The 26,843-nt window shown below is 34.7% G+C and overlaps 1 protein-coding gene across 3 annotated transcripts; it reads left to right on the top strand.

Annotated features, from left to right (window-relative positions):
* The first annotated feature begins 516 nt into the window (after nt 1–516).
* Nucleotides 517–25,956, top strand: LOC149196920 (alpha-bisabolene synthase-like). 3 transcript variants are annotated; one of them, XM_089405681.1, is made up of 13 exons: nt 517–909; nt 1,090–1,399; nt 21,070–21,256; nt 21,691–21,899; nt 22,151–22,271; nt 22,362–22,474; nt 22,604–22,833; nt 22,943–23,055; nt 23,660–23,758; nt 23,872–24,087; nt 24,247–24,385; nt 24,887–25,144; nt 25,262–25,956. In XM_089405681.1, exons 1-13 carry the CDS (start codon nt 628–630, stop codon nt 25,577–25,579), a joined length of 2,595 nt encoding a protein of 864 aa, XP_089261807.1. In that variant the 5' UTR covers nt 517–627; the 3' UTR covers nt 25,580–25,956. The 3 variants fall into 3 exon arrangements, with proteins under 3 accessions (XP_089261807.1, XP_089261806.1, XP_089261808.1); XM_089405680.1 differs by having other exon boundaries at nt 21,673–21,899; XM_089405682.1 differs by lacking the exons at nt 21,691–21,899; nt 22,151–22,271.
* Nucleotides 25,957–26,843: the final 887 nt, after the last annotated feature.

Below are 26,843 nucleotides of genomic sequence, written 5' to 3'. Positions count from 1 at the left end.
TTGGCGATTTTGGATCTTACAATCTGAAAAAGGCTATTTCATCTATACCTTAGACTATAGTATTTTATGATAGCAGGGTATACAACACTGTCATGTAAACATAGAATGGTTACACATATGTGAAAAAAATGCCTTGATTAGATTTTGCTTGAAAAACAATGGAAATTCTAACATGATTTTGATAAAATTAATTAGAAATGTTTAAAAATTCTAGTTACAATTGTCATGCTTAGAAAATTTGAATGTCTTAAAATTTTTGATAAAACTGAATCCATTTCCACTATTAAAAACACAACTCAATCACTCATAGTATGAAAACAAAATTAAAATAATAATAATAAAATCAGAATTCCAAATTTTTTTTACCGCCTTCGTACACAACGGCCAAAAAAAATCGCGACACCTGCAAAATGGAGTAGCGTACTGTACCATCACGATGACATCACAGCATCAACTCGTATCTCGTTGTCTAGATCGGATATCTTGTAAAATAATAATACGAGTAGATCTTTTATCCTCCAGAAACAGTCTTGGTATTTTAGATACATAAGACGCAGTTTTCTCAGAGAGCACAAACCAAAATACGATTAGAAATTTGCTGGTTCTCGCACATCTTACACACTCAGAATGTCGCCGCCTACAATTTTTGTTCAGTCTTGTTTGCAGGGATGCGGTCTTAAAATACGCCCATGGCAATCTTACCTGCGTCGAGATATGTCTCAGCCGTTTCGACTACACTCCAATGGACGATTGGGTGATCTCAATAAAATTAAATTTTTCCCTCTGAAGGTTTGTGCTGTGTCCTCTCGAGTTGAAGATGCGCACAACGATTTTATTCCAACGAGGCCCAGTCCCCATCCTAATGTCTGGGGCTGTGACTATATACAATCTATAAAGTCGTCTTCCACTGTGAGTAATTTCATTTCATGAATTTGAATATTCTATTTGAGTTGTTATAGTTTTGTGGATGTAATTTAATAATAATGTGGGAAGGTTTAATTTATGTTGGTCTGTTGCTAATTTACATTTAACAGTTGCAATGATATAATCCCGACCCTCGCGTTATATAAGTATTGTTCGTAATTTCAGGATCCTAGGTACATAGAACGTGCGGAGACACTTATTAGCGAGATTAAATCTATGCTTAGCGCGATTGGAGATGGGGAATTAATGAGTCCATCTGCTTATGACACGGCATGGGTGGCGAGGATCCCCGCCATTGATGGCCGTGATCAGCCGCAATTTCCTGAAACGGTGGAATGGATTTTGAAATGCCAATTAAAGGATGGTTCATGGGGAACTGAAGATCACTTTCTACTGTCCGAGCGCCTGCTTGCTACTCTTTCTTGCGTTCTTGCGCTCTGTCAATGGAATGTTGGAGATCTCCAAGTTCAGCAAGGTAAGATTTGACACTTAAGCACCATACATCTATTTTAACTTTTAATTTATTTTACTTATATTTAACTTTTAATTTATTTTACTTATATTTGATTATTATTGTTAAATTTCTATTTTAACTTTTGATTTATTTTTTTTAATTTTCGATTTATGGTTAAATATCTTTTTTAATTTTTGATTTATTTTATTTATTGATAAATATCTATTTTAATTTTTGATTTATTTCACTTAAAAATCTAACTTTAGATTTACTTCACTTAAATTTGATTATTAAAATTTAAAACTTATTTTCAAGTCATTTTGAATCAAATAATTTTTTAATAATAATTTTTTTTTTCAAATTAAATAATTTTTTAATACTATGATTTATTTTTTAATTTGAAAAATTATTATAGTTAAAAATTTATTTTAACTTTAGATTTACTTCACTTAGATTTAATAGATTTGATTATTAAAGTTAAAAACTTATTTTCAATCCATTTTGATTCAAATAATTTTTAAATAGTATTATTTATTTTTTAATTTGAAAAATAATAAACGCCATTTATATAGAATTTAATTAATTAATTATGCTAGCTCATATCATATATTAGATTCGTTTTAGTTTAGGATGTGTAAAGTGGAAAAACTAAAATTCACTATTCTTAATTCTAATTAAAAATATAATTTAGTATGTTTATTAATTTAAATATATATATCTATATATATATATATATATATATATTACTATCCGATGGTATAAAAATGGCATAAGTGCAATTCAAAAAGCCATTTGTTTTTGTGTGAATATAGCTTTCTATAAAGACAGCTTATAATATAATAATAATCAAAATGGCTAAGATGTGAAGAACCTATTAAAAATTTGTAATATCTTAATTACTAAATCGAACGTGCATTAAAGGTGTCAAAGTTCACCCACTATTTCTTTACTTATTCTATTTGCATCCTTGGTGTCCATTGGAAAGCTTCTTTGCTTCCTCCAATTATAGCCTTTGTGTCTATTGGAAAAGGCTAAGTGAAAGGACCTTTTCTTCCTCTAGTTATAGCCTTGGTGTCTATTGGAAAAGGTTAAGTGAAAGGACCCTTGTGTTGTAGGCAATATTGAACATTTGTCCCAAGAATCAATTGTATCTAGTGGTGAACAACTTTAGATATCATGGAGTGGGAATCGACTCAAGTCATTGTGGTAGGCTAGGGTTATTGTTCACAAAAATATTTGACAACCAATTCATGATTGCTTCTATGTTGCAGCAAAGTTTCCATAAAGGTTTCCACTTTTAAATGATTTTTGGTTTCTTGCTAACTTGATTAATCTCTGAAGGATTTAATGAATATCTCCGAATTTTTGATAGAATGCTCATGTCTCTATAAGGCAAGGAAAGTTTCACACATATTTTTATAATCCATGTTCCCAAGACAATGAACCATAGGTTCAAGATGGATATCACAAAGGATGAGAGGAAGAGGCTCAATCTGCACAGGAAAATTGAAATGCACAAATTTAGGCTTGTAAAATTATGCACTTGAATTCACTAGGCATTTTTGGGAAAGAAAATTCTATTCTAGAATATCTCATTCACATACAAAATATAGAGCTAACAAAGGAATTAACTCCTCTCGGGGAAGGGAATCAAGCCTTGAATCATACCAAGAAGAGGGGGGCTGAATGCTAGAAGCCATCGTTCTCGTTACACCAATGTCACACAGTCCTAGAGAGAGCTTGAAAAAAAATAAACTTGTTCTTGTCTAGTCGAGAAGCATCCTAATAATCCTACCTTAATAATAGAGTATCATGAATAGAGCTCTCATTAGAATCTATGTAAGGAAAAACAAGCATGTATTAGTGGTGGGAAGGTATTATTCTTGGTTTCCCTTCTTCGTGGGGTGTGAATGTCTTTTAATTCACCATATGTGATGTTAATGAACCATCATGTGGTTGATATATTGAATTAAGGGATGGTTTGTGTATAAGCCTTATTGTTGATAATTGATCCCCGCCAATTTTTCCTTACGAACCAAATTGGTTGGCGAGTCAACCATAGAGTCTTTTCCCACAGAATATGAAATACCAAGGCATAAGATTCTACCATGTTAAGTAATGAATCCAAGGATCCATGTGAGGAAAAATAGGCATGTATTAATGGTGGGAAGGTATTATTGTTGGTTTCCCTTCTTCGTGGGGTGTGAATGTCTTTTAATTCACCATATGCGATGTTAATGAACCATCATGTGGTTGATATATTGAATTAGGGGATGGTTTGTGTATAACCATTGTTGTTTATAATTGATCCCTGACAATTTTTTTTTTACGAACCAAATTGGTTGGAGAGCCAAACATAGAGTTGTTTTCCCATAGAATATGAAATAGCAAGGCATAAGCTTCTATTGTGTTAAGTAATTAATCCAAGGATCCATGTGTAGATATATATAATTTTCCATTTATGGTGTGGATAGCCCTACCTATACATGTCACCCCTAAAAATTTTATTTGTATGTTAAAAGTATTAAGAATTTTTTTTTCTAAATAATTATATTTTTGATAAGTTAAAATGTTATAAATGTAGGTATTCTAACCAACATTTGATACTTTCAATATGGATGTACTTAGGAAATTTTAAGAAAAAACATTTTTCATATTTAAACTAATGATGGTCACAAATATGTCAATTTCTTTCTGCCCACTACAGTTTAGGAATTTTTTAATGCTTTGTTTCACTATGTAGCTCATGATATTTTGTTCTTATTTTATCAATGTTGATTTCCTTATTTATTCTAGTCAAAACATGGATACTTTCGGTATTCTAGAATAAGGTTGATCAACTCCTTATAGAATTTTTTATTTGTTATCTTAACTCCAAATATATCATGCTTTGAGAGGGATCAATGCAAACCTTTTTTATAATGTAAAACATATAGAAGATTACACCTTGAGGGATCTCAGCCCATTATAGATTTGAAAGTTCAGGAAACTTGGAAGTGGTAGTTCAAAGTAATATGAAATTTTCTTTCGCTAAAGTATACAAAGACGATTTTGAACATGTGACCCTTTGTGAGGTAGCACATCTCATTAACCATTAGGCCTACTCAAACTACACACACAGTTTAAATGATAGGATTCAACTCCATTTTGAGGGTGTTTTGTTGACTAGTATGCAATTTTTTTCAATTTCTTTAAATATTTTTTCTAATTGTAATGTGTAAACTCCTTTTTCATCATCATCATCATCACATATAAAGTTTCTCTTGAAATATTTTTATCTTTGAACAATGTTTCCATATATATATATATATATATATATATATATATATATATATATATGGATAGATAGATAGATAGTTATTTCTCTCTCTGTGTACCTTTTTGTTTCCACCAAGAAAAATCATAATTTTCATTATGAAAATAAAAAAAATACACATTGTACAGGATGCATATTAAGCCAAAATGTGACTGTTGTGTGATCAATAATAATCTAATTGTCTGATAGTGAAAAAAAGGAAAAATATATCAAAAAGGCCCTTGTCGTGATGCGTTTTCGTGTGCTATCTCACTAAATGAATGGCAATAGTATTGATAGTGATCGTGCCCATAATTGTCTTTCACATTCTAAGTACCAAACACCTACTGCGATCCCTCTTTGGATAGCTTGTTGGAAAGTGTATTCCTTTCCTTGTAAATATGTTGGCAAGATATGAAGTCACAAAATGAGATTTAAGCATCATGATTTCATCCAATATGTTATGAAGAGTGTGTGTGTGTGACATATAGACTGTTGATTAAACTAATCCATAACCAAATTTGAATCACCAAAAACCTGTAGATGTCGACAATTATTTTCAATAGAAAATAATAGGAGCAACTTGTGACTGTATAGCTCAACAAAGTTATTAGTGTCGTGTCCTAGTCCTGCTTTGAGCTCGAAATGATGAGATTTTGATAGATGAAGAGTTGCTCCTCCACCACATTTTCCATGCTATGAAGCTCCATCAAAATAGGCTGATGGTTTTGAGTGGTCAATGGATTCCTCAGTGATAGTACGAGGACATTGTTATAGGTCTTTGTCGCGGTGGAGACTATAAGTGGTAACAATATGTGCACTAATGGCTTCAGATATGAAGCCATGTCTTGGAATATTTTATGATTTCTCCCTATCCATATACCTCAACAAGTGAGGAGTGGAATGTTACACAATTTTTTGGAGGTGGCATCATTCCACGATTTCTGCCAGGCCTAACTGATATTTCCCCCCATCACATTTGATACTAGTAGAAAGACCTTGATATACCAAATTCCAGACCCGGTTGGCTACTTGACAGGATAAAAATAAGTGTCCAACGAATTCCTCAACTTCTCTGCAAATAAGACACCAAGATGGGCCTTGGGAGGATCGGTTTTTCAAATTTTCACCCGTGGGAAATTTATATTCTAGAATGCACCATAGTAACGTCTTGGATTTGGCAAGGATCTTTAGTTTCCATAAATGTTGGGTAACCACCAAGGTTTAATTTCAAGTTATTTTGCAGGATTGATATATAGGTATCCAGATTTGGGTGTATAAGTGTCGTGCTTTGAGTGTACCCACAATAATTCATCCTCCCGATCAAGTATACTAATATGAGATGCAGACAATGTGCTTATGTAACCTTCCTAGGTCTGTTGCCATTGTACTGGAATATTCAGTGCTCCGGCAGATAACCAACGCTGACCCCAGATAGCCATTTGATCCTTGTCCGCAATCTGATTTAAGTATTTGATCATGCATGAAAAAAATAATGTGATCACCTCTTGGGGAACTAAGTGTTGGTTGATGCATCCCATGGGTCCATCCTGATTCTGACCCGATAGCCAGATATGTCCCGCCAAGCAAGGCTTTATTCTATGATGATGAAGGATTTCCAGTCAACCTTCCAGATTGTAGAGATGTTGGGATGATATTTATTTTGTAGCCTAATCCAATTAGCTGTAGAGAGGGAAAAATGTATTTTCTGGTTACCACTTTAGACCAAAGACTGTGACTTGTGATTAATCTCCAACCCACCGTTGCTGCCAAAGCTTGTGAAAAGCAAGATAAATATTTGATTCCCCAACCACCCCACTATTTAGATAGGTCAATTATGTCCAATTTGACCTAGGCAAAATTCTGACCTTCTTTAGATCCACGCCAGAGGAATCCACAACATAATCTCTAAATGATATTTGGTATTCTTTTGGGGATCCATGCTAAAGAAATCCAAAAATTTAGTATGGCTTTGAGGATGAATTTGACAAGGACTAGTTGACCTTCCTGGGACAACCATTTGTGACTCCAAATTTTTATTCTTTTCTCAATTTTAGCTATGAGCCACACCCAATCATCTTAGCTATAGTCATTGGTTTCATATGGAAACCAAGGTATTCTATACCATCATCTAGGAGATTAATTTGAAAGGGAAACAATATGCAATCATGTATAATTTCATCTGCAGTGCATTCAATAGCTATAAGAGTGGATTTTTAGTTGTGAGACACCATACCCATCACCCTACAAAATAAATCCAGTAGTGCTTTGAATTTCGTCGAGTCATCACACGATCCATAAAGAAAGATAAAAAGTCATCTATGAATAATAGATGAGTAAGGAACATCTCCCCTAGTATGTGAGCACATTTTAAGGTACCTCTTATTTTCACGTTAGAAATCAGTTTGCTCAATCCTTCCATAATAAACAAAAATAATAGAGGGGACAAAGGGCAGCCTCGACTAAGTCCCCTCTTACATGAAATAAATATAGAGCAACACCATTGATCATAACTACAAAATATGCAAAGGTAATACAACACATAATCCAATTAATGAAAGAAATGTGAAAACCCAGATGTGTAAGTAACAATTTGACGTAAAGCCAACTTTCCCTATCAAAGGCTTTTAAGAGGCATCTTTTAATGATCAAGCCCTTTAGTTTTTTGGTTTTTAAGATATGTAGTCCCTCTCAAGCTACACCAATGGCTTCCTGGATCTAATAGTCCTCTAGGAAAGCGAACTGATCCTTAGATATGTGGTGAGATAGAATCAATTTGATTCTATTGGCAATTGTCTTTGCCATGATCTTGTATATGACATTACAAAGTGAGATATGCCTATATTCTTCAAACATATTTTGATTGTCAGTTTTTGAGATGACTGCGATGAATGTGGAATTAAAGGCTTAGTACATCTGACCAGTAGTCTGACCTTCCTGAACAAATTTTAACAAGTCATGACCGAGAAGCTTACAAAAATTGGTAAATAATTCGACAGTCCACCCATTAGGACCTCAACCTTTTTCCTTCTTGAACCAGTGTTATATTTCCTTTAATTCACCTGAAGATACTAGCTGTAACGATTCCTCATTATGCTCCTCACTAACAAAACTAGGAAATATTCGAGTGATGTTCATAATTTACCCTAATGATGCATGTCTGGGTGTAGTGAAGAGGGATTGAAAGTATTGTACACCCATCCTAGCCAGGCCCCTGAAATTGGAAACCCTATGGCTAGATGCATCTTCGAGGGATCAGATTGTGTTGATAGCTTTCCTTCCTTTCAGATATTTTTGAAATAATTTAATGTTCTCATCCTCGGCTTGTAGCCATAACACCTGAATTTTAAGCCTCGAGGTTTCTTCATTTCCTTACAATAATCTTCTTTTGGCCATTTATAATTATATGAGGTGTTTCTTTGATTCATTAGATACATAACTCTTGCCTCTAGGTTTTTCCATATGTTCCCCTTTTACTTCAATATTCTTCAGATCTTCCTCATCTCTTAGTCATTTACCCCTGATTCATTCCAATGTATTCCTTTTTATTTTATTTAGATTATCATTAAATTGAGATGCCATCGATCGATTTTTCCCTATATTTGCAAAGCACCATTTTTCAGCGACTAGATTCCTGAAATATTCTTCCTTTAACCAAGTCGCGTTGAATTTGAAGGGGGTGCTTGGCCTATTGATATGACTTGCCAATTGTATGTATGTGGGGTGATGATCAGAAACCCCCAGCTCCTACCCATTGCTTGAACAAAGGGAGGTGGTCTAGTATGGTTTCCCGAATAAAGAAGCAATCCAACTTTTTAGCGATCATGTCGTCCCCCACTTGACAATTTCTCTAGGTGGGTTGATACCTTTCTAGATCAATGTCAATAAGAGGACGTGTTTCAAGTAATTGTGAGAAAAAATCTGAGAGGGTGTCCACTTGTGCATGAATTCCCCAACATTGAGCTCTTCCTAGGGAGAAATTTAGGTCCCTTATGATGATTAGGTGATCTAACTTCATAAAGGATTTGTTCATGAGATCATTCCAGAATATAGCTCGATCATGGCAAAATCCATATATATTGACAATTTTGAATTGAAACCTAAATTATTTTGAGAGAATATCCACTGTGACATAATTTTGGTGGCCCCAAACATTAATTATTTTTACATTTTTGTAGTTTTTACCCATTGATTCCCCCCTGAGTGCCCCTTCACATCAATAGCAAAATAATCCAATTTTTGCATAATCCTTCCATTAAATGTTCGACATCCTTCTTGAGCCCAAAGTTTTCTTTAGGAATATTATATCAAGGCTGTCTGATAAGATCATTTATTTCAAAACTAGCTTCTTGGAGGGGCTAGCTAACCCTCTACAACTGAAGGATAACCACTTCACGAGTGATCAATAGATGCGGTGTTCCTTTCTCTAAGAACCCATTCTAAGGATAATTGTCTCCCAGTAGTGATGTCAAGGCATGCCCTATTCATGGCTTTGGATATGAGGGATTGTTGTCCTCGAGGGATTTTGGGAATCTTATGAGGGGAGAGGGGACCCAAACCTGCCCCAATACCTCTAGGGAGTGCATATATGCAAGAGGATTTTTATAGATATCAGAGGTTGTATTTATGTCCCTTATACGATCCCGAATAGTCACTACTGGGGGTAGGGAAGGATGGGGATGGGGCCAGGAAACATGCAGGAATGGTGCTTACAAGACAAGATAAGACCCCTAATCCATGTGATGGAGTAGATATACTAGATGCAAAAGAATCAGAAGATAAGGGAAGACATTAAGAAATGATAGATACACCGATACAAGTATGAGGGGGATGGGAGATATAAGTACACATGTCAGAAGCAACAATAAATACCCTCCTCAAATCTTCCACACTCGAGTGTAGCTGAGACCTAGGATGTTGTGACCTTGTTCCTCATGTAGACCCATCTCTCGCAGGAGATCCCAGTCTATTCAGTTGAGGCTATCCTAGGGTACCATTCCCAGCCGACACCAAACACCCTTGAGACTGATTGCCCTCTGAATTTACACCTGCATCCTGATCATTCTGCTGAAGCAAGGGGAAGTCCTTGTATACATTCCTGACCTTGTGACAATGTTGACATATGAAAAGTATGCCCTCATAGTCCAATATTTGATTTCAAACATGGCCTATATAATGTAGGATCAAGTTCACTACCAGGCCCTCCCTTATGTCAAGATATACCAATACTCTAGAGAAATTCATCCTCCTAGTTTCTAGATGAGATCTATCATAATCTAGGTACATGCCAAGATCATCTCCAATGAGCCAAAAAATATCCTTCATCCATAGTTGTAGAGGAAGATCTGGAAGTCTAACCCAAATTGGTCCTGCCCCCAAATGCTCACATTCCGAGTCAAATAGTGGAGTCCAATACTTCAATAGAACCAATGCCATTTCTATGTTTAAATGATGATATAATATGTAGGTCTAATGTTCATCTGACTTGAATCTAAGAGAAAACTAAACTTTTAACAGAGCACAAACTAATGGCAGGTCATTCAAGACCTAGCCCCAAATTTCTTGTGCCCATTTATTTAGGCGAGAGGAAAAATAAATTCTTCCCCTAGTTCTTCTGACCACAACTTGGCCATATGTATCCAAAATTTCATCCAATCTGATACCCTCTCCCAGGACTAGGGCATGATCTTTTTCCTTAATCTTGGGACATTTATTTTCTTTGATTTCTTCTTGGAGGCCACCTCCTACTCATCACTAGATAGAATATTTCCATCGATGGTGTGTTGTTCAGTGTGTGCTATGAGACTCCGTGGACAAAGGGAGGGAGTGTCGTAGATAGGTATTGGACAATTTCTCGAGCTTGTAACTTATTGATTCACAACTCCTCCCTAGGCTTTGTATCTACCAATGGAAATCTAGTGGAACCAAACTGATTCATGATCATAGAAGGATCGACCTGAGACACAACCACCGACACTGATAAAGGGATTCCAAGATGTGGATGGTTCGATTCTTCCGTGTTGCAAGCATGGTGCCACACTCACTTTGTAATTCCCTAACAGAACACAAACTACTAGGGTTTAAGCATGTTTCAGAAAAATTTAAGCCTTCAATCGAAAAACCAGTTGAGCTAACAAATTGATCCAGTGAATCTGACCATCCTACCTCGAGCGATATAGGGAGCACCGCTTTAGTTGAAAGGGAGAGAGATGTGTCCGCTTATCTAAAAAGCTCATGAGGGGAAAAGGGGATCCCTTCTAAAATTTCAAATAATGAGTTAAATATTCCCAAATTGGGAGTTCCAGGTGTCTCCTCTATCTCCATCCCCAGATGTTGAGGTGGAGGGTTTGTCCAGATGGAGATATTCTCAGTGGGATCTTCAAAAAAGTCAATCATCTCTTCTTCGATGACAATAATCCACCTTGTCATGGTATAAATAAACCCAGAAAAAATATTTAAGCCAAACTTTACCACCGACTGTTGCAAAGACTAGTCCTGCCTACATTTATAGAACCTAAAACCACCCTTCAGAGTGTGAAATAGAACCATCCTCGATATCCAAGTGAGATTTGCGAACTAGAGGCGACAATGGATGAACAAATGAATTAGTTGAGTCAGGTTAGGTTGAGCAAATAAAACCCTAAACCGATGTCTCAACTAGCCACAAACATGATATCGTCAACTGCAGAGCCCATCTCATTTTTTAAGATATTTCTCTCTCTATACCTTTTATCCATATGGAAAAAACAATTATATTCATGAGTCAAAATACAATATTTAGTACAAAATAATAGTCCAGAAGGGATGTTTATCTATTAAACCCTGCTAGGAGTTATGTTTTGCACATGTTATTATTATCTTTTTAAATGTTATATGTCAAATTCATATTCAACACTTAAGGAATTACACATCTCCCTGATACTAGGCTATAGAAAGCCCCTTTAAGTGCAACAATAATTTTCATCTTATTCGATAACCTTTTTCACCTTTGATTTAATTTCCATAACCTTTATTCTACCAATGTTAATAGTCATACAAATAGAAAACAAAATCCTTGTGAATTTTAGCTTGTTCATATTATAGGGACTCATCATTACTTATCATCATAAGAACAATATCATTAAGAAGAGTGACTATCGTGACTAGCTAAATTCCAGTAGAGACAATCTTTATCACCTATATTACAATTAGTGCTTTCCAAACCAAACCTACCAATAGTACCGATGTAAACATTAATCTACCAAATCTACCAATGTTAATAGTCATACCCATAACAAAAAGAAATCCTTGATAATTTTTACTCTTTGAGATCATAGGGACTTATTATTACTATCATCAGAAGAACAATATCATTAAGAAGAGTGACTACTTTACTAGCTATATTAGAGTAGAGACAATCTTCTCTGTCATTTATATTACAATTAGTGCTTTCCAACCAACTCTTTGTTTGGATTAATGCTTACATTGGTATATTTGGTTTCTTAGGTTGTTGGAGATTTTTGAGATATCCTCTCAACCACAATTTCCAAAACTGGAATTAGTTAGATCTAGTTCCAACTATATAAATGTCACATATTTGAGTTTCAAATAGTGAAAAACAATTTATTGTGTGTGAAATTGCATGTTTTGTCATGTTATTTGAACCGATTTTGGCTTAAATTCCTCATGGGAGGTATGAGAAGATGTGAGAGCCATGCTAGTTAATCCTCTATAAATAAGTAAGCTAGCATAGAAGAATGATTGATTAGCTATGAGTTCTCATTCCGTTGTTTGTTTTTGTAGTTAATTTTGTGTGTCTATTCATTGTTTTGCTATGTCAGAGGCACTAATCACTTTTATATGAAGAAATCACACTTATACTATGGTATGAGGATAGAATGTCGTCAATTAGCAATTTGGATGGTGCTTATTTCACGAGGAGTTTCAGTTCCGTTGCATCTACACTAATTACATTGTATTACAAAAATTTGATAATGTCATTGTTTCAATAGAAACACTAAGTATGTTGTTTCAAACATTTGGAATTAGAAAAAAATAAAGGTCCATCCGATTTTGAGTTAATTCTTATTAGTGTTGGTAGAGTATTGCATATCTGTTTAATTCGAATGTATGAGACTGATGTTCCCTTTATCTCTATGAATGAGTTGAGGACCCTCCAAAAAGGAATGTATCCATGGGGGAACAATGTTGTGGGTATTACCAAGGAAATATGTCGGTGAAAGTTTGTTTCTTAGAAATATTCGTGACAACTTCAACAACATCTTATATATAGATGTTGATAATTCAAGTATGTACTCAATGTAAGCTCTGTGCCCACTTGCTTAAACAATACCAAAAACCTTGTTTCAAATGTTGTCATCTAGATGGCATGGGTTATGGATGTGGACTACTTTGAAATCACTCTAAGGATAATATTGAGTCAAAACACACTACTAGTGTTTTATTTTGCAGATTCAAAGCAAGAAACCTAGTGACCAACAACTTTATCTACAAATATGACCCGTTGTCAAGATTTATGGCATTGTCCAACTTGCATGCCAAACGAGACGCCTTCCTTTCAAAATAATTTCTATGCCTGTCCTGGAGGGACCTACACGTGGGGACTTGTGTGGAAAGGGCAACCATTTGAAATTTTAAATGCATGATGGATTAGAGGTCAAATTCCTAGTGCTAGAAATTTTAAGTGTAATGCTCACTCATTCAAAGATCCACACATGCGAGGTGCCATAAATTTCATGGAAGTCATTCAAGATCCCTTAATGAAGTTGTTCATTCATGCTTAATGGTGAATATGGATGTTCATCATTTGGATATGGAGTAATGCAAGAACTAGGACCTTTTCATGTAAACCCAGATGGGAAAATCGCTTTACTACAAACCCTACAATAGAACCAAGTGGTGTTATTATTTTTGGAGTCTCTCGTTAGTTCAATATTCTCATCCATAGATATGGCATGTACTAGATCGTTCATGAAGGATATACTCAATAGCAACAGAGGGAAAGAATCACGAGCAAAGTTTGGAGAATAATGGCTTCGTTCAATATTAAAAATTTCAATTTTGTTTGTTCAACAAAATATGGATTGAGGTGGTTGTAGATGGTATACTGAAGGAAAAATATTAGTTTTTTAATCATGAGTTCATCAACTATGTTGGGTTATTTGTTTCTTTTCTATTGTTTAGTTAAATTGTTGTGTAAAATGAATATGTAGATTCAATTATTGAGCATAGAAGCATAGTTCAAGTTAATGGATCTTGACATTATTTGGTGCCAAGAGAACATATCATTGATTTGGTTATGTTTATTGTTTGTTATATGCCAGTGGTTTGGTTGTTCTTCGATGCTTCAAGATCCACAGTTACAGGTTATCTTTGTGTAAGTTTGTGTATGTGAAAAAGAAGAAAAATTTCAAGTTGTATTATTGACTTCTAAATACACTCAATACCTAGACCACTTGTGACTACCAAAATTGTAATTTTCCGCATTTTGATAGATGGAAGTAAGTCCATAGAGTGATTCGGTATCAAGAAAAAATTTCAGGGTAGTAAAGAATCGTTGATCCTACAAATAAATCAACGATGATCTGAAGCAATCATGTCTTAAATGGATTAAGTGGTAGCTCGAAGATGGTGGTTGAAGAAAGAGTGTTGTTTATGAGATTCCTGAGTGGATGGACGTGCTAATGAAGGCCAATCCTAACAAAATTATCAATGTGACTTCAATATTGTTGTTTGTAATGTATGCATTACGCCTGGAAGGTGTTAGGCTTAATGCTTACATTGGATATTTAGTAGATTTGGTTTGTTGGAGATTGTTGAAATATTCTATCAACCACAATGTCCGAAATTAGAATTATTTGGATTTAGTTATAACCATATAAATTTAACATATTTAAATTTAAAGCAATGATTTTTTGTTATTGTGTATACAATTGCATATTCTGTCACTCTGTCAATTTTTTAAACTTAACACAATAGATCAGTTTTATTATTGTCACGCCCCTTTTCAATATTCAAAAGTGTAACAATGTGGTTCATAGTTAAATAATTACAACTACGAATTCTCATTAAAGCTAACATATAAATTATATTAAATAATAATTATTATAAAAATATACATATAAAAAATATCTAATAATTTATAAATTATTAATAATGAAATTAACTCTGGCATGATTTTTAATTAAATAATAATAAATAAAATATAAATAATGGTGTAAACCCCATGATGTGATGTCATGTTAAAAATAATAAATAAATTTAAAAATAAAAAATTTAAAACAATACTAACCATTTGAAAAAAAATATAATTTCTTTTTAAGGTATAAGTCAATTTTATAATAAAAGATATATAAATCAATTTTAAAATTTAATGAATTTAAATTTAAAAATAAAAAAAAATATTGTTATAAATAATAGTACTAATAACGATTTACTTTGACTTTTAGAAACAAAAATTAAAAATATTTTATCTAATTATTTTGTAATTAAAAAGAGTATTGAAGTATTTACTTTGATTTTTAAAAACAAAAATTAAAAATATTTTATTTAATTATTTTGTAATTAAAAAGAGTAATGAAGTAATTAAAAAAATAGAAAAATGATTGTATTTTAATAATTGACCGTTAAAAAGAATGATGAAACTTTAGTCATAGTATAATGACATTTTGAGGTTGTTGTCAACTAAGATGTATTACATTATATTAAGCAAAGATACAAAAAATAAATAAGTATGTACATATGTATATTGCAACATCTAAAATCAAATTAGATCCATCTAACTCATGACCCATCATTTTAAAAGAAGAGATTTTCGCTTTTGATTCTTGTTGGCGCTTTATAGATCCTTAGTTAAGATGGATATATGTATATAGGCATTTAAGAAAACAATCCGTCACTTTAAAAGAGTTGTTAGATCAGAGCATACATAACACACAATGGATTCATACTCAGAGACTTAGACATCAATAGCAGAGAATAATCCACAGAGACAGACAAATGGAGAAACAACAAGATTACTCAGTCAGAAACAGCGGAATAGATAAAACAATCACTGGAGAACAGAAATCACTTTGCATTACATAACAGGCTTGGGCCTTGGCCTACTTTCCATGGCTAGAGAAATTACAAATTTATAGAGGCAAAAGAAGGATCTAGAATCCTGTATGTGATTCAGATGGAGATCTAGATTGATCTAGAAACTAATGGCGGTGTAGAAAGAGCTAGAATCCAGGAGATCTAGAAAGATCTGATCTAGAAGAATCTAAAATCCTGTGTGAATTTGGCTTCACACTTAACATTCTCCCACTTGAAGCCAAATAAGAGTCATCAAGTCACGTCAAGTCCTACCATGCCTCTACATAACTCATGTTTATTTCATGGTAGAATCTTAGTGAGCATATCAGTAGGGTTCCTATCTGTATGGATCTTTTCCAAGGATAATTGTTCTTCCTTCAACGCATGCCGGATCCAATGGTACCTTAAGTCAATGTGCTTGGTTTTTGAATGAAATGCTGGGTTTTTTGCTAAGTGAATGGCACTCTGACTATCACAATATAACACATACTTGTCTTGCTTTATTCCTATCTCTCCTAGGAATCGCTGCATCCACAACATCTCTTTATAAGCTTCTATTGCAGCTATGTACTCTGCTTCTGTTGTAGAGAGGGATACTATTCTTTGTAGCCTTGACACCCAAGATACTACTGCACTTGAAAATGTATACAAATAACCTATAGTGGACTTTCTGGTATCCATATCTCCAGTCATATCTGCATCTTTTAATACTTCAAGCACAGTCTTATTATGACCAAAACATAAACAATAATGACTAGTACCCTTGAGATACCTCAAAATCCATTTTACTGCTTGCTAATGTTGTTTGCCTGGATTGGCAAGGAACCTACTCACTACTCCCACTGAATATGCAATGTCTGGTCGTGTGCATACCATGGCATACATCAAATTGCCAACTGCTGAAGCATAAGGAATCTTGCTCATCTCTTCTTTCTCCTTGTCATCACTAGGACATAATTCAATACTCAACTTGAAGTGGGCTGCAAGGGGTGTACCAACTGGCTTGGCATCCTTCATATTAAACCTGTCAAGCACCTTCTTGATATATTTTTCTTGTGATAGCCACAACCTTTTGTTTTTCTTGTCATGCATAATCCACATGCCCAATATATGTTGTGCTAGTCCCAAATCCTTCATTGCGAATTTTCTACCCAAATCTTTCTTCAACCTATTGATCTTATTCTTATCATGCCCAATAATCAACATGTCATCCACATATAACAATAATATGATATACTTTCCTTGACCATACCTTTTGATATAGACACAATGGTCAGCTTCCAACCTCTGAAAATCATGTTCCAACATGAATGAATCAAATTTCTTGTACCATTGTCGAGGTGCTTGTTTCAAACCATAGAGACTCTTCTTCAACCTACAAACAAGGCCTTCTTTGCCTTTTTCTATAAAGCCTTCTGGCTGCTCCATATAAATTTCTTCCTCCAATTCACCATGAAGGAAGCAGTTTTTACATATAACTGTTCACATTCTAGGTTTAAAGCAACAACTAGACCAAGAATGACTCTAATGGATGACATTTTAACAATAGGCGAGAAAATTTTAGTGAAGTCAATACCTTCTTTTTCGGCAAAACCTTTCACCACCAGCCTTGCTTTATACCTCTCCTTCTTTTCATCACCTTCATGCTTAATCCTGTACACCCATTTGTTTTGTAGAGCCTTTCTACCTTTGGGAGGTTTACCAACTCCCAAGTTTTATTTTCTTGCAAAGAGTTCATTTCTTCTTTCATTTATTTCTTCCATTCTTTACTGTGCTCAACTTTACAAGCTTCTTGAAAACAATTAGGTTCACCTTCATCAGTCAACCAAATATAGTTTAAAGGAGGATACCTTTGTGAAGGATTATGAGGCCTAGAATATCTGCGAACCAACTGTGGTGGTGCATTATCAGGTTGAATCTCCTGTAAAGGTTCCTGCAAGATTCCTTCTTCTTGTTGTTCATCATTTTCCACTTGTTGTTCTTCATGCTCCTGAATTTGCTGTTCATTTTCTTGTATTGGTGGTATGTTTTCCTGTTGCTCTTCAAACCTGCCAATAACCTTCTTGACCTCCAACTCACCTACATTCCTCTTGAACATTTTTGACTCATTAAATATAACATCCCTGCTTCTAATAATTTTATGGTTGACTACATCCCATAGATGATAGCCAAAATCTTCATTCGCATATCCCAAAAAAATGCATTTCATAGATTTATCATCTAGCTTAGTTCTATTTTCTTTGGGAATATGTACGAATACTTCACATCCAAAGATTTTCAAGTGAGAATAATTCAAATTCTTACCAGTCCAAACTTTTTCAGGGATACCGCCATCCAAGGCTGTAGTTGGAGATCTATTTATGAGGTAGCAAGCGGTTCTGACTGCTTCAGCCCAAAAATTATTCTCCAAACTAGAATTGGACAACATACTTCACACATTTTCCATAATGGTGCGATTCATCATTTTTGCAACACCATTCTGTTGAGGAGTACCAGGCACAGTCTTCTCATGCTTTATGCCAAACCTATTACAATATTCCTTAAATGCATTTGAGCAATATTCTCCACCATTATTTGTTCTTAAACACTTCAATATTTTGTTAGTCTCTTTTTCAACAACAACATGGAATTTTTGAAATATTCCAAACACTTCACTTTTATTTTTCATAGGATGTGCCCAAAACTTCCTGGATGCATCATCTATAAATGTTACAAAATATGATGTTCCTCCTAATGATTTGATATTAACAGGCCCAAACACATTTGAGTGTACCAATTCTAACACATTTTTCTTTCTGTCATGGCCACCTCTAAGGAATGAAACCCTTATTTATCTACCATATATACAATGCTCATAAAGATCAAGATTGTAGGATTTCAAACTTGGCAATACTTTTTACCAACAAGGATTTTTAAGCCCTTCTCGCTCATGTGACCCAAACCCTTATGCTACAGATCTGCTGAATTTCCTTCTTTTGTGACAACAACCAAATCTGATTTTCCTATCAGTGTCTTCAATGTGTATAATGTTCCTGTCTTGAGTCCTTTGTCCACGACCAATGCACCTTTGCTAATTTTCCAGCCTCCTTTTCCAAAGCTTTTCGAATAGCCTTCATCATCCAATCATCCCATAGAGATTAAACTCATGCGCATTTCTAGTACATGCCTGACCTATTTCAACAATATATCTTGCCCATCTTTCATCTTGATCTGGACATCTCCCACTCCAACAATAATGCAAAAATGACTATTCCCCAAATGCACTCTACCATAATCACCAGGATTATATGAAACAAAACTATCTTTGCATGGGGTTACATGGTGAGATGCCCCAGATTCAAGGATCCAATCAAAGCTACTACTAGATGTATATACACATGCATTCTCTACTGAAACAGTAAACAACACATTGCCATCTATGGCTACAACAATAGTCTCATTTGTGCTGGATGACTTATGATTTGTACTAGACGGTCTCTGATCCTTTTGTCCTTTCTTCCAGAATCGACATTCTTTCTTCATGTGCCCGGGTTTGCCACAATGAAAGCAGATGATTCTGCCTCTCCTTGATTTTGATCGGCCTCTTGATCTTAATCGCCCTTGCCGACTTCGATCCATTCTCCTATCACGATCAGCTAGAGCTAGATCTTCTCCTCCCTGGTTTTCCACAATTGACTTGCGTCGCAGTTCCTCATTCATTAAAATGCTGCTGACATCATCAAACTTCAGGGTCCCTGTAGTTGTGGAAGTGCTCATAGCTACAATTAAATTTTCCCAGCTGTCTCGCATAGAACACATTAGCAAAATAGCTCTAATTTCATCATCTAAAATGATTTTAACAGAGGCAAGCTGATTAGTAATAATATTAAATGCATTCAAGTGCTTAGCAACTAAAGCACCCTCTTTCATCTTGAGATTATAAAGCTTCTTCATCAAGAACACTTTGTTTGATGTCGTGTTCTTCGCATATAGATCATGAAGCTTCTTCCATAGTCCTTCAGCCGTCTTTTCTCCGGACACATTGAAATACACATTCTTTGCTAAATATTGGTGGATTGTTGCAATGACCTTTCTATCTAGCTTATTCCACTCTTCATTTGTCATCGATGAGGGTTTCTTTGTTGTGCGCTCAATAAGCAAATACTGATCCTTTAAAATCAGTATATCCTCCATTTGTGATTTCCATAGGGCAAAATTAGCCCCACTCAACTTCTCCATATCTGTAACTGTTGTCTCCATTTTCAATCAAATTCACGCCCCAAAACATAAAAACTCCACTTAAAAATAATACTTTAATTATTACTCTTTAAAATTTAGTAATAATGACCTTCCTCCTTTTAAAATACCCTTTTCAAAACTCCTGCTCTTTTTAAAATATACTTTTCAAAATTCCAACATATAAAAACATATATAATGTTTTAACCTTTTCACATTCCACACATACATATGTTGGTTTGGGAAAAAACTTACGTATACGTGCAAGCTTGATGTAAAAAAAAATCTTATGAACACCACGTTTCAACTCCAAACACCACGGATCTCCATGTTTCAAACTCCAACAACACGTTTCAACATAGATCCACGACCTTGTTTTTCTTGCAGCAACTGTCTTTTAGTTCCAGCGTTCCTTAGCTATTTCCTGGACAGATCCTTCAATAGCTCCAGGGGTAACAACCAACGTTTTAACGAACACTACCAGAGTAAGGCGATGGCACTTAGCGACTTGCACAGTGGATATTCCATCCTAGATACCAATTGTTAGATCAAAGCATACATAACACACAGTGGATTCATACTCAGAGACTTAGACAACAATAGCAGAGAATAATTCACAGAGATAGACAAATGGAGAAACAACAAGATTACTCAGTCAGAAACAGTGGAATAGATAAAACAAGCACTAGAGAACATAAATCACTCTGCATTACATAAAAGGCTTGGGCCTTGGCTTACTTTCCTTGGCCAGAGAAATTACAAATTTATAGAGGCATAAGAAAGATCTAGAATCCTATATGTAATTCAGATGGAGATCTGGAATGATCTAGAAACTAATGGTGGTGTAGAAAGATGTAGAATCGTGGAGATCTAGAAAGATTTGATCTAGAAGGATCTAAAATCCTGCGTGAATTTGGCTTTCCACTTAACAAGAGTTTCACTTTAAAAGATTTGATTCTTTTGGTGTTTTATAGATTTTTAATTAAGATAAATCTAAATGTAGTATTGTGTTTGAAAATGTGTGCTAGGCATTAAATTCATGAAAAAACAATATAAAGTTTCAGAGATAAATGTATCTAATATTGTGTTTGAAAATCTGTGGTAGGCATCGAATTCATAAAGAGCAATATAGAGTCACTGAAGGCCGAAAGTGATCAAGACACTCTCGTAACGGACTTTCAACTCATCTTTCCATCGTTGTTAAAGGAGGCTCAATCTCTCACCCTCCCACTTCCGTACGACTTGCCATTTGTGAATCTGATGAGGACTAGGTGGCAGGACACATTAACGAAGTAAGAACTCTGAAAATTTCTATTATGAGATTTTAATTGAAAGACTTTTTTTAAATCATTTTATATTATTAAGATGTCATTACATTATTTTGAAATAGTTTGGACATTTTATAATGTTGATTGCGAATCTCCAAAGTATTCAGGGATTTGATGGAGATATATTTTGGAATGGATTTGGGTATTTTTATGATATCCATTGAGAGTTTCAAAATATTCCGGGATGGAGATGAGAGAGTTAAATTATTTGATTTGTTCATATGTTTGTTGGATCCTAAAATATTTTAAAAATCTACGATTAAAATCAGATTTTTTTATTAGAAATTTGATTTAAGCATGAAAACATCAATAGTACAAACCATTTTATTTATTTTAAATACCATGATTTAATTTAATTTATAGAACTGATCATTTTATAGTTATCTCGGCTTCCACAGGGAGGAAATTCCACATGGTCCATCATCGTTGAAGTACCCGCTTGAAAGCATGCAGGACATTTTGGACTGGAAAAAAATAATGGAACTTCAAAGCCAGGATGGGTCTTTCTTAGGCTCACCTGCCTCTACTGCCTGCGTCTTCTTGCACACAGGAGACATGAGATGCCTTGAATACCTGAAAACCGTGTTGGCAAAATTTGGCAGCTTTGGTATCGACACGTTAATCTTAAAGCTTTTTACTGGCCTCTGTGTAGAAGTAATTTATTATGTGCCTTGCGTTTTTTCTTTGGTTGTTGTCAGACTTTTGGTTTGGAGATTTTTTCTTTTGGTTGTTGTCAGACTTTTGGGTTAGGTATTACTGATTCAATTCAGGAGTGTGAATTTAAAATTAAATAAAAAGCGATGATTAATGAATACATCCCTGTGGATATAATAAGTAATGATTAATGAATACATTCAGTGCCTTGTATGTATCCTGTGGATATCATTGAATGTCTTCTGGTCGTCGACAATATTGAACGCCTTGGTATCGATAGACACTTTCAAAAGGAAATCAACGAATTTCTGGATTTCGTTTACAGGTAATTGAACAAAATACATACACAACAAGAGTGTAATTCGATTGTATTATAACTGCTTCTGCACAATGAAACTTGTAATATTGTATGCAGCCACTGGAACGAAAGAGGAATAGGGTATAACAGTTTCAACTCCCTAGCTGATCTTGAAATCACTGCCATGGCCTTTCGATTGCTTCGGTTGCATCTATACAATGTAACTCCAGGTATACATCATACGATACTAGTTTTCTGCTTCTCTCTGTGTCTACAGAGTAGCCAGTAATTTAGCTGGATACTCTTCAAATCATTTCTCGTGTTGGTTTATTGTGACATTTATACACTTTCATAAACAGTGGCTTTCAAGAACTTCAAGGAGGACAATGGGCACTTCCTTGGCTCGGAAGGTCAATTTAACAAACAAGTAGGAAGCATGCTGAACCTTTATAAAGCTTCGGAAGTTGCATTTCCTGGAGAAAATATTCTGGATGAAGCCAAAGGCTACGCTACTAAATATTTAAGAGAAGCCTTAACCAGAAACGAAACTTTCAGCGCATGGAACTGCAAACAGAATCTTAGCCGAGAGGTAATCATGAAACATGTCATTTCTCAGTGAACTGAATTTTATTTATTTGATAGTAAATTTATTTTTTTTTGAATACCACGAGATTCAATTCAATCTTTTCAATTGTTAGATTGAATACACGCTGGAGACTTCTTGGTACACGAGTCTTCCAAGAGTCGAAACAAGGAGATCTTGTGAAGTGTATCGACCAGATTATGTACGGTTAGCCAAAGGGATTTACAGGTAATACCTCCAGCTTTTTGTTTTTCATCCCCACATCCTGGGAGGTCTTCATATCATTTTTTTCCAATGTTGTTTCTTCCTGTTATTTGAACTTTTTTTGTTTGGTAGGTATTCAAATTTTCATTAACATTTTTTATACTCCTTTAATATATATTCCCTGATATGAATCTATCTCATATATATCTCTCAATATATTATATCATTTTTTCTTTAATATATATCCTCAATATAAATCCACCTCTTATAATATTGCTAAGCCATTAAAACCTTGTACTTATGTATTTATATTATTTTAAATGAAAACTACCAATATCAATTTTTGTAATCGTAAGAAAACTATACTCCATGCTCTTCTATTATATTCTATATGTTGATTTGTACTATGAATAAGTATAAATATGTGCTGCTGTACTGGATTGACTTATGACAGTTACCACTCCTACCCACAGTGACAAGGGATGACACATACTTCCTTAATAGAGTTTTAACTAGTTTATTATTACTGCTATGCTTATAACCACTTGTGTCTTCGCTGATAATATTTTGGGTCTGTGTATGCTCCTTATTTCATTGGGTACTGCTCGTCTTATTGTTTTTCTTTCAGGCTGCCTTCTGTAGACAATGAAAAGCTTTTAGAGCTGGCAAAATTGGACTTCAACATTATCCAATGCATTCACCAGGAAGAGACGAAGAATATTATGAGGTAATGAATTGTGTCTAACTGTTCAAAACTATGTGACTTAAATTCTGAAATGAATTCATATAAATGGTAACCAGCAGTTGTTGTTGCGACAATAACGTTATATTCCTGCACAGTTGGTTTAGAGTTTCAGGGTTAAGCCAGTTCACATTTGCCAGGGAGAGGCCCATGGAATATTATTTGATAATAGCGGCGGGGACTTATGAACCCCAACACGCCAAATGCCGAGCCATCTTTACCAAGCTGGCGTGCTTGCAGACTGTTCTGGACGACATGTATGATGCTTACGGAACCCTTGAAGATTTGAGGCTGTTCACAGAAGCTGTCCGAAGGTACATATGATTGCAGCTAAACAAAAGCTGTTTGGAATATCAGCATGTTGATAATGTAACATTTATTATATAACAGATAAAATAGGTTATACAAGGGTTCTTTGCAGTAGTAAGATGTTGATATTGTAAATGTTATTATAAACATTTATTTGGTTTCAGATGGGACCTCGCATTCGCAGAAAATCTTCCACATTATATGAATGCCTGTTACAAAATCTTTTACAACATGATTCATGAAGTGGCCCGGGAGTTGGAGAAGGAACAAGGGGGCGAATGGCTTACCTATTTTCGGAATCTAGTGAGTAATCTTATTTAAACCAGGCAACAACAACACCCACACGCATACCCATAGGTTTTGGACAAACAAAGATAATCAGCAAGAGGATTGCAAATTTTGAACTGAAAAAGTTTTGGACAAACAAAGATAATCAGCAAGAGGATTGCAAATTTTGAACTGAAAAATGGGTAGGAATGATTTGTGGGTAAGAGCAATTAGAGTAGAAATTGAAAAATGGGTAGGAATAATTTGTGGGTAAGAGCAAATTGAATTTAGATTTTGGAAATATTTAGAATTTGATAAATAAAAGTTAAATTCTTAAAACTCCAAAATATTTTCATATGTAACAACAAATTTTTTTGGTTTCAAATCTACCATCTAGTTTTTTTTAATAATCGCAAGCTTTTCAATTTAATTTAAGAGTATGCAACCAAACTCTTGGAGTCAGTAGTTCCGATTAAGCCTTTCCTACGGGTGCATAATCAATTAATATCTAATCGTAAATTTCTTCAAATTGAACAGCAAGTGGATTACCTCCTGAGTTATTTGCAAGAATCGGAATGGCAAGCGGCCAAGCATGTGCCCAGCTTCGATGAGTACCTGAAGAACGGGATTATTTCCAGCGCCATGCGTCCATTGCTGCTGACCGGAGTGTTGTTGTTGGGCCAACACCTTCCGCGACAGGTTTTAGAACAAATCGACAATCCTGGATCAAAAAATGCATTCATAGAGCAGACTTGCTACTTCACCCGGCTAATCGACGACATCATGACATATAAGGTAGGTTGACTTGCGTATTATAATTATGTTTATCTGCTTATTTCTTTTCTCTAGCTTCGGTTACTGGTACTACGAGTCATTTTGGAGAACCGATCAATTAATTTTCGATGAATGCAGAGTGAGAAGGATCGTGGAGAATTGACATCCAGTATCGAATGTTATATGAGAGAGCATCTTCCTGAATGTACAGAGGAAGAAGCCCTGAATCACATTGAATGTCTCATGAATGCCAAATTGAAGGAGCTGACGAGGGAGTTTCTGAAGCCGGACAGCAGCAGTAACCACGTCCTTTTCACCTGCAAGAAGATGATTTTCGAGGTGGTCAAAGGCATGCTGGGCATGTACAAATATGGAGATACATTCTCCACTCCCAATATCCAAGAAACCATGGATTATGTTAAGGAATCTCTCATCCAGCCTCTGCCACTGGAATAGCCATGCTGGAGAGCGGTAAAGACACGCGCATAATTAACAGGGGCGGATAGGCTAAGACGTTTAATTGAAGTTTTATTTCATGTGAACTTATGATTACTGCCGCATAATAACGTGTTTGGTAAATGCGTTGACCTTAATTTTTTTAATTTGACCAACAAATTAAAGACGTAATTTTAAGGTTTAACTAAAACATAATTTAGTCTTAACCTTATAACCAAAAAATAATTTATTGGTTGTCTCCGCTCCCCTCTTATTCAGCCATGATTGTAAGCTTGTGCTCGACCTGCCAGCTCGTACTGCTGACTCCAGCATTCATGAACGATGGTACGATTATTTTGATATTTTATTTACACCAAGGAACCAGATTAATCCTACTATTCCTGGTTTTCTTGAACTTTTCTGTACGCATGATGTATCTAGTCTTTCCCTGCTATGTGATGCAACAAGTTAATTACCTAGGTTATTAAATGTACTGTAATTTAAATTTTCCCTGCCATGTGATGCGACAAGAAAATAAATGTACAGCTCTCTCGTATATATTCTATTAAGATTTAATACCATGTTACTTTAATCTATTACCTTTTATTGGTGGGCGAGTGAAATTTGATTTCAGTGCTCATACGGTTGGAGCTTTTGTATTATTAAATTAATGGAAGTGTATTAATGATTTTATTTAGTATATTTGGTGATTTTTGGGTTGAATATATATAACGAAAATATGGTGGAAATATCACTGAGTTTGCTCATGTGACTTGTTTTTGTTTGTGTAATTTGTTGAGTTTTGGAAATATAACACTAGAAAATCCACACATTATATATTGAAAATTAGTAGCAAGTTTATATCTATCGGAAATGTTTAATTACCATTAAATAAATATAAGTGGAACCTTGCAAGATACTTAGTATTGATAGCACAAATATACATGAGATGAAATAGAGATTTTGGCTTTGTGGTTCCCATTAGTCTCACCCGAAGCACAGACCTCTACGAAAGTTTACAAATTTATTTCAACACGCGGATGCTAATGATTATATTCCACAAAGAAAAATGTGAGACCCACAATGGAAGCTTTTTATTCATAAATTAAAGTACGTTCCCATCGTCATATTGAGACTAGTAACACAACCATCACATAGAGCTCAACACCTGAATAGATATGTATACCGTATGAAAAAAGAAAACCGATCATATTAACATATTGACCCATACCTATTTATTGACATATGTGTAGATCCTATTTGTATATGTATATGAATATGAATA

The sequence above is a fragment of the Pinus tabuliformis genome, chromosome 2_2, assembly GCF_031772625.1.
Source record: "Pinus tabuliformis cultivar Carrire ecotype Pingquan chromosome 2_2, CPIR1, whole genome shotgun sequence".
Lineage (NCBI taxonomy): Eukaryota > Viridiplantae > Streptophyta > Pinopsida > Pinales > Pinaceae > Pinus > Pinus tabuliformis.
Note: the sequence above shows the minus strand (reverse complement) of the source record. Positions and strands in the feature narration are given on the sequence as shown.